The 9,311-nt window shown below is 41.0% G+C and overlaps 1 protein-coding gene across 1 annotated transcript in view; it reads right to left on the bottom strand.

Moving 5' to 3' along the window:
- LOC104389129 (amine oxidase [flavin-containing] B-like) overlaps positions 1–2,851 on the bottom strand; it is a 37,213-nt gene extending 34,362 nt beyond the window's left edge. Inside the window, exon 1 of the mRNA XM_009998084.1 lies at positions 2,791–2,851. Coding sequence (XP_009996386.1) covers positions 2,791–2,851 — 61 coding nt within the window. The remainder of the gene's footprint in view (positions 1–2,790) is intronic.
- Between the last annotated feature and the right edge of the window lie 6,460 nt (positions 2,852–9,311).

Raw genomic sequence — 9,311 nt, forward strand, 5'->3', positions numbered from 1 at the left:
TCTGATACTTCTCTAATGATACCTGCGTCTTCTTCCATTCAGTTTTTTTCATAGGATATGAACTGGACAGCAAGACAACCAATACACAACAGGAAGCCCATCAGCAAGATTTTATTTCTCTGTCAGGATAAACCCAGCTCCCTTGAAGTGTAAAAGGAACAGGGTGAGTTACTTGGAGGTGGATAGATTATAAAGCTGTAAAAAAAGTTTACTTCTGAAGGCATTCCCATGGTTTCTGATGTATCTTCTCTATATTATTCTCTACTTCACCATGTTCCCCCATGTTTATTATCTCCCTTCTAAGAACAAAAACATACATTTTCTTGTCACATTATTATATTATTAAAATATTGGATTATTAACTAATGTAATTATTAAAATAATATACAAATTCTAAATTCAAATTAATGTGAGGGACAAAGAAAGAGCATCTAAGTCAAAGGCATTAATTTAACAGTTTCTAAAGAGGACTGTAAAAAATGTGTTTATTTTATAACCTTAAAAATTTCTCTCTCCAACTTGTACTGTACTTACTTGCAAGCCTTACCACAGAACTTATGTGTCTCACAACTGGATCTCCCCAGTATTGTGAAATTTACTGTTTTTTCTCTCTCCCCCTCTTTCTTTATTTAACACCAAAAATATGTTTACGAAGTACTGCCCAGGGGAGTTTTAACTTTGGTAACAGATGCCAGACACTTGAGACTTGCATACAAATATCAGTTGTACACTTACGTAAGAAACATCCAACACTTAAAAGGCATAGAGTTGATTTTTACCTCTATTGTGCCTTCACAATTTGTATACACATGTGTAAACAAGATGTATAGTGGCTCAGTTAACAGCTGACCACGTCCCCTTAGACATCCTGTGTCCGAGCAGGGATCAACACCTGATTTTCCCAGTGTATTTGCAGGTGCAGCAGCTGCATGCCAAGCCATCCTCCAGCCAGCCAGCTGAGAGCTCAGGCATGTGTGCATGAGGAGTGGCTGCCGTAACATACCTTGTAAATAAAGCCAAAACTAATGAGCTTCTTGAGGTCTTTTTCCTTGCTCTCAAACTGTTAGGACACAGCTAAATCTCTGTCTGCAGAGATGTCAGGTACCAGATGCTCCTTTAACCAGTGCCAGTGGGCAGAGCAGCCCGGAGCGCCAGAGTCTGAGCACCCCTGATGAGCTCCAGGGAAGCAAACAAACACAGCACATGGCTCAACGTGAGGATCTGTTACAAAATGCATCTTGGAAATGGCAGAACAAGCATAGTCCTCTGCCCTGGGATGAATGGAGAACTCGTGAGATGTAAAAATGTTTCACAAGACTGGGAGCAAGAAAAGGCAACATACCGTCATTGATTATATATAAACAAATAAGAGTTGAGTTCAGGGTCACTAAGATAAATTAACTTGAGTGCATCTTAACATAAGTATTCAGAAATATCAGTCCAACCACTTTGTCCCTGAACATTTAACATCTTAAAGCTGTCATTTTTAGAAATCTCAGTATCTATATTCTTCTTGATCTTAAGTCTAAGTCTCACTTTGACCAGATGGGCTGGGAATTTATTTTTCTTAATGAAACTGAAGAATCCCACAAAAACTGTAAATCCTGGACTAGCTGAAATGTTATGAAAAAACAGCAAATCTGTCAAAACCTACAAAAAGTTTTAAAGCTGGCATTGCTGTGGGATCACAGCAGGAACACAACTTCTCTCACCATAAGTTTTCTTCTGCACACAGTAGCCCTAACCTACCATGTCTGACTCTCCATTTCTCAGAAACACAAACAAAATGCAGGCAGTAAATAAACTGAGTCTGACCAAAACTGCTGCCCTCTACCCAGCGAAACAAAAATCCACCTGTCTTAGCACCACAGAACGTTTGAGGAGAACCCCTTCATTAGTGATCAGGAAAACTACAGCATTTGACCTAGGGTAATAGGAAGAAATGAAGAGAAATACACCCCAAGCAGTTGAGGTAAATTTGAGGTGATGCAGAAAAACGCTCCTTTGGCCTGAACTAGCCTCTGGTTTAGTTCCTAGAATCAGATCAGTTAATGGAAGAATACTATATGTGGTTGTTTAGACTTAATTACTCCAAAGGATGATAAAAATCCTCTTTGTTTATACTCAGGGTTCTCTGACCTCGTTTTATGAGATGTCCCAAAAACATCCTGCAAGTTCAGTGCCATTAGCCTGACACCACTTGCGTACGGCTGCAGTACTGCAGGGATGGAGGAAAGGCATGTACTTATCTGCAGCTAAGCAGCCATTTTGCACCAGTGGATTTTCTCCTTCAAATCTTCCACAGTTTCTTTATCGCATTACTGTGTTAGAAACTGCAATTTAATAGCATTGTTTTCACTCGTGCTGACTGCTCTAATGAACACAATCAGATTACTGCTCTGCTACTGAGAGATTGAACCTGGCGCCAGTCACCTTTACCGGTGTCAGTCAACATTACCCAGCTGAAATATTTTAATTGAAATACTGGCTTGAGACAATAATGCCTGTAAGGCATTATTAGTAAGGATTGTAAGCAAAATAAAAAACAAAACAACTAAAAAAAGCAAAATCAACATTGGCCCAGTGTCATGGTCTACTCCTCCATGGATGCATGATGGTTCATTTCAGCTGTGATACTGAAGTGCAAAAATGAAATGGCAACAGGCACAGGGAATTAAGTTATCAACACACAATGACTTTATTGGTCTTGCCTGTAAAGTGGCATGCGATAGAAAGAAAGAAAAATAGGAAAGATGAGGTAAAAGGGGGGGGGAAGAGGATAATAGCTACCGAAGGCAGGCCTGCGGTCCCAAATCCGAAGGCATTCTGCTGCTTCTTCTTCTATCGTCATGATCTCTCAGTGAGGAAGATCTTCAAAGTTCAATTACTGAGAAACCATCTTTTATCTTGGGTAGCACACCTTGCTCCTCCTTGGACCCACCTACACTCGACCTCTGTCCCGTGGAAATGTGCAAATCTCCACCTATCTGGAGTGAGGCTTCCACGCATGCCCAGAGAGCGGGTAGCTTCTTACCAGGAGGTGTGGTTTTGTATTATAATAACACTCTAATGAGGAAAGTTCAACTCAAGACTTCATCTATGTTGGCACAGCAAGCATGATCCATCTTCCTCTATAGCAGTTCTTCACTTTGCTGCTCCAGTAGAACAGACCCGTACCAGGTACCAGCACTGTCCATACCTCAGTCTGTTCTCCATGGTTTCTGCATCTGATAGTAGCCAGTTCAGCAAGCCACTGCAAACTCATGTCGAGGTGTTAGTCCAGGTTTTGAGGTCTAGTCACTGATGACAATGTCGAGACAATACCAGTCTTCTAGTCGACTCTTACACCCAGGGTCTAGGTAAATTAGTTACATGAATTTTTTGTAACTTTTCTCACACTATTGAAAGGTCATGGGATTTTGCTCCTGCACTTGGCCTTGTTGAACCTCATGAGGTGCACCTGGGCTCACTTCTTCTTCTTGTCCAGGTCCCTCTGGATGGCATCCTGTGCCTCTGGCATATTTACTGCAGCACCCAGATTGGTGTCACCAGCAAACTTGCTGAGGGTGCTCTCAATGCCACTGTCAATATCATTAATGAAGATATTAAACAGCACTGGGCGCAGAACTGATCCCTGAGGGACATCACTTGTCACTGTTTCACATCTGGACTTAAAGCTGTTGATGTGACCATCCAGCCAATTCCTTATCCACTGAACAGTCCACCCATCAAACCCATATCTCTCCAATTTAGTAAGAAGGATGTTGTGGGGGACCATGTCAAAGGCCTTGTAGAAGTCAAGATAGATGACATCCACTGCTTTTCCCTGGTTGACTGTCTTACCTTCACATCTAAGTGCAGGTCAAATGGATTTATAAACCAAACAATTCATAAAAACATCTGTGTTATGAAAGAAAAAATGCTACCATTAGATTAGATGCAATCAACCCGTGAGGAAAAAAAAATAGTGAAGGAAGCACAGAGGAAAAGAGAAGTATCTCAGATGCAAAGTAAAAGAATTTATACTTTTTTATTTCCTCATGTGTGCTCAGTATTCCACAGAATTCACTGATTCAGCCTCTGGTCAAGCTAGCCTCATAAAAATTCACTCATACTGGAACAAAAGAGGTGTCTTGCTCCAATATTCAATGCATTAAAGCACAGATGTATCACTCAAGCAATCAGGATGTAAGTTTATATGCAAGTTATGCACATAATCGTGATGCATGGTATAAATTAGCTATTTGATCAGCTGTTGCTGTGTGCAGTCAATAGACTGCATTAAGTATTTTATATATGAATGATATCACCAACACAAAGACCAGCCAGCTGGGAGGCAGAAGGTTACAAAGGCATCTTTCCTCCCAGCCCCCTCAGTCCCAGCTGAATTACATGGTGGAAACTGAAAAACATGAAGAAGTTTAATAGTACAAAGTAATATTTGTAAGAGGAACAGGTTTCCAATTAATTAAAACTTCATGGAACTCTTTATACAGGCGAAACATGAAGTGCCAAAGAGTGATCATCACCATATTCTCATCCTTGTAACTTCAAGATGTCAGAGGGTCTAATGAAACAGCCAGACTCCTCAGTATTAAGCCAGTATTAAAAAATAGTGCATCTATGATATATTTTACCATACACACCAGTTACCAGAAGTAGCTCACAAGGTCTTAAACTTTCTAGACTGGACTACCTTTTCTTCCAGGGACGGTCTGCACATTTTGTTTCCCCCAGCCTATCCTCTTCCCTCCCTTCTAAGCAAGCACTCACAGACTCCCTAAAACAACCCTGATGCCCATCATTTCCTTAAGCAGTTCCCTGCTCTCCATCCATAGCTGCTAATGTGCCTGATGCCATCAAGAGCCCTTCCCTCCTAACATTAAGTCACTGCAGCTGAGTCCCGTGGGGCTGTGGGCAGGGCAGGGTCAGCAGCCCCATATACTTGCTAGGTAACGGGGAACATCTTTCCGGCAGTGAGGGCAGCATGAAAAAGGACAGGCAAGAGAAGAAGAGATGGGGGAGAAGAAAAAGATAAGTTGAATTCCCAAGGGCAGCTTTGTCCCCCAAAATACTTCACTCTCTCCTTAGAAGCCTGCTCTTCCTACAAATAATAGTATTGCTGTTTCTTAACTAAGTCAATACAACTCCTCTGTGGCTTGACAGGCACTTTCCAGCATCTCCTTTTTGCTAACTTACCCAGAACACAGGATCTCCACAACTGAGATACTGATGCCCACTCCTCTTTCTGTTCCCTTACAGAACTTCAGCCCCAAATATTGGTCATGATAGCTGTTTCTGGAGTAAAAACATTTCAGGGGTATCAAACTGACATTACTTTTAAGTCAGCTGTTTGAACAGAAAACTGACAAGATGGAAAATGTTGCACAAAATACAAAAGCAGGGATGCATTATTTAAAAGACTACTAGACACCCATGGTTTAAATGCCAACGTACTGCAGTGCACTCTCATTAACCACTGAAATCAGAAAAAAATATCTTTAAACAAAGACCATACAACATTACAACATTCTAAACCTTAGATACAAATTAGTCTATAAGGAAATAAAGTAATCAATTAGATGAATGATCACATTTTGACAAACAAGACAGCAAAAAAACTTTAATATATGAGATACATTTACAAGAATTGAATAGGTTATCAGCCCAGATGAAAAATCATATGAAGTTTAAAAATGGCTATAAAAAACTTAAAAGGTTGAAACTGTAATGAGATTAATGCAATTTCCTCAAGAAATCAAAGTGATGGCTGATTTCAGAATCCTAACTGACAGCTTTGTAAGTGAATCAAGACATGTTCTCTGTAAAGGAAAACCAAAGGAAGGTCTTCAGTCCACTGTGGCATTGCTCAGCAAGCTTTTACAACTACAGTAAACTTTACTATTGTATCAGTGCATCCTGTGAAGACGCTGTTACAGAACTGAGACAAAACACAGAAGCAAGCTACTCCCTTTCCAGGAAGGGGCAGTGAGGCAATATGGCTTTTTATCTTTAAGTAACAAAACTACCTAACTACAGCTGTCAGTTGTGCTATAGAGAAGGAAACTGCCAGTAGCAAGGATGCCAAAAATCACCCAGATTGTTTACACACAGAATAGTAACTTCTGAAGAAGTCTCCCTTAACTAAATTATGCATAAGACCAAAATCATTGTCAGTAGCTGCTCTGTATGATATGTAAACATAGAGCAAATTCTCTGCTGGTTTATGATCTTACCAGCAGCACTGGAAGTTTACCTCTGAGACTAGCAGGGCTCTGGAAGCCTGCATTGCTCAGGCACCTACTCAAGCAGTACAAACATGCCTACTTAGTTTCTGCTGCAGTTACCCACCTTCTGATAAGGCCACCTCCCTCACTCGCTAGATGTCCTTCACTCTTTGCATACTCCTGAGGTCATGTTAGACAGCTAGAACAGCCCTAGGATGGAGCCAGAACAGTGGACTGCTCCTCAAAGCCTCTGGGACTGAGGCAACAGCGTCTGACCCAGACTCACACCACTGTGGCAACTGACTTCTTGCTGGTTTTGCTGGAGACCTGACACTATGGTCAGTCTGTAACAGGTGGGGAAGCATGCTCAATCATGCGTCTGTTGAATTACTTCTGCCCTTGATATGCTCTCTTCATGGAAGAAGAAAACAAAACTGAAATGCTTGCTTTCCATGTTACTACCTTTAACCTGTAAAACTAAAAAGTAGCCCAAAACAGCAAGTTTGCAGTGCCTACATTAGCAAAAAGTGCAGAACAGCAAGTGATCTGCAGTTGTATCCTGAATACCCAGTATTCATAAGCATGAACTTTATTTCAGACTTGTTCTCCTATGTTCTTACAGGCTGACCATCCCCCTGTTAGGCATTAGCACTCAAAAGCTGAGTTCCTAGAGCGTATCTTCCCACTTGGTCTCATGCATAAAGGAATCCAATGCACATGTCCTGAGCCTGCTCTGTGGAGCACTGTAAAGCAATAAGTAGGGTCAACCAGGAGATGTGCTCAGGGTACCCACTTGATCCAAACCAATACACTAATGCAAATTAATAACTATCATCACCCCTAGTGTGATTAGGTTCTAGTTGAGTGCTAGACTGGACTCTGACAAACCTAACAAACTAAAAAAGCACCACTGCAAAGGGATGTCCAAGTAAACAATGGACTGAACTTTCCTACCAAGAACTTCAAGCTTCTCCTGTCTCTAGTCTTGTTTGTCAAAAAACTAGCAATTCAGCAGTACGGATAATAAAATCTGGTAAACTGTGCAGTTCATAACTAACATCAACTGCTACATATACTTCTGTGAAGACAGGCTGAGAGAGTTGGGGCTGTTAAGCCTGGAGAAGAGAAAGCTCCAGGGAGACCTTATAGAGGTATTCCAGTACCTGAAAGGGCTACAGGAAAGCTGGAGAGAGACTTTTTACAAGGGCATGTAGTGAGACAACAAGAGGTAATGAGTCAAAACTGGAAGAAGATAGATTTAAGTTAGACATTAGGAGAAAATTCTTCAGTATGAGGGTGGTGAAACACTGGAACAGGTTGCCCAGGGAAGATATGGATGCCCCCACCCCGGAAGTGTTCAAGGCAAGGCTCGATGGGGCTTGGAGCAACCTGATCTAGTGAGAGGTGTCCCTACCATGCAGGGGGGTTGGAACTAAATGATCCTTAATATCCCTTCCAACTCAACCCATTCTGGGATTCTATAATATACACTTGGATCCTCCATAATATATTTTCATAATAGCCTCCCAGGAATCCCTTGCACAAAGTTTTGCCATTCTAACTTTTTTTTGCCCCTTCCAGGGTGGTTATCACATTTTGCTGAACAGACTGAATTAACTTGCCTCAATACCACCCTCATGGTTTTATAAGCTAATGAAAAAAGCTTTCCTTAATGGCGCCTTGCTTTGAGCCTTGGGAGATGAGATGGCTCCTGCAGGTAGAACAGAAAGCTTCTTATCAAATCAACTTTCAGACCGATTAGGACAAATCAGTCAGTGACTTACAATGCTGTCCCTGCTGCCTAGGCTACCAAACTATCTCACAACATAATGCATCTTTCTATCCTGTTTACTGTGTATTGCAAACATTTTTGTGAAAAATCTAGAAGTAGAATGGCAGGCTCCACCTAATTGCCTCATTTTCCTTTGCAGTAGCTATGAGAGTAATTGAATCCAAAAGAACCCCCCTGATGGCAGATACAGAGACGGACAATTGCAAATGTGAACAAAGAGCTTCATCATGTCAACTGATAGGGAAATGTCCTGGACTCCCTCTGCCTGAGCACATCCTGGTGAGGGTGGTATCCCTCAGAGAGTCACAGTCGTGCTACAGTTGGGGCCAATTCCATTTCATCATGCACAGCTATTTCATCCATGTCCACATTTTGGTTTGTTCTGGGTGTTTTTTCCTCTCCAAATAGGCATCTAGTATTAGACTGCTAGATTTGTAATGTTCTCCAAAAAATAGTGTCCCATTTGGCAAGCTATCTTTTCAAATGAGGAATATCATGACACTGTAAATTAGTACCAGGGAGCAAAAATTTAACATTGGTAAGTAAGTAGTAGAGGTTATGCATATCTTGTATACTTATAACACATCTCAGATTTGTTTTGAAAAAAGACTCTGCCCTCCACCTCAATCTATTTTTAAAAGGTGTAATATCTTTACATAATAACCCCAAAAATACCTAACCTGATTGAGTTTTTTTAAGTAATTTGAAACTGGCTTACAGCTTTTGTTGTTTTAGTAGCTGTATTGGAATTATCCAAGATGTTCAGAGAAGCAACAGATCACTTTTTTAGACATGAAAGAAACTAAGACTAGTTTTGAATTAGATTTTCACTACTTAACACTTAGATGAGTCAATTCTTTAGTTTCAGTTTTTGCTTTTCAACAAAGCTGTAGTGAAGGACATGGAAAATGATTCAGCAAAGGAAGTAGTATCCTCAGATAAAACATCAGCCCCCTCAGAAAACAGTCTGCCCTTCTATTCCGTTGTCAGACATTTTACTCTCTAAATCTGGATAAAAGATGGGCAAAACTGCTGTCAAAGAGGATCAGAGCACTGCAGATGGAGAGCTTTTATTAACCTAAATAACGAAACAGACAAGAGAGAGCTGAATGGCACCTCTGCAACATGTTTATTCGCATTTTCTCATCAGCACAGCAATTCTTTCTTTCTTCTGTGATTACCTTGCTTTGCCTATGGCTGTAGCTGCTAACTCAAGCACAATTACTCTGAAGGTTACTAGAGCATTCCACTATTCTACATGCCTTCCTCACCCAAAGGCAGAAGCAGGGAAG

The sequence above is a fragment of the Chaetura pelagica genome, unplaced genomic scaffold (genome assembly GCF_000747805.2).
Source record: "Chaetura pelagica isolate M959 unplaced genomic scaffold, ChaPel_1.0 scaffold360, whole genome shotgun sequence".
NCBI classification, from domain to species: Eukaryota; Metazoa; Chordata; class Aves; order Apodiformes; family Apodidae; genus Chaetura; species Chaetura pelagica.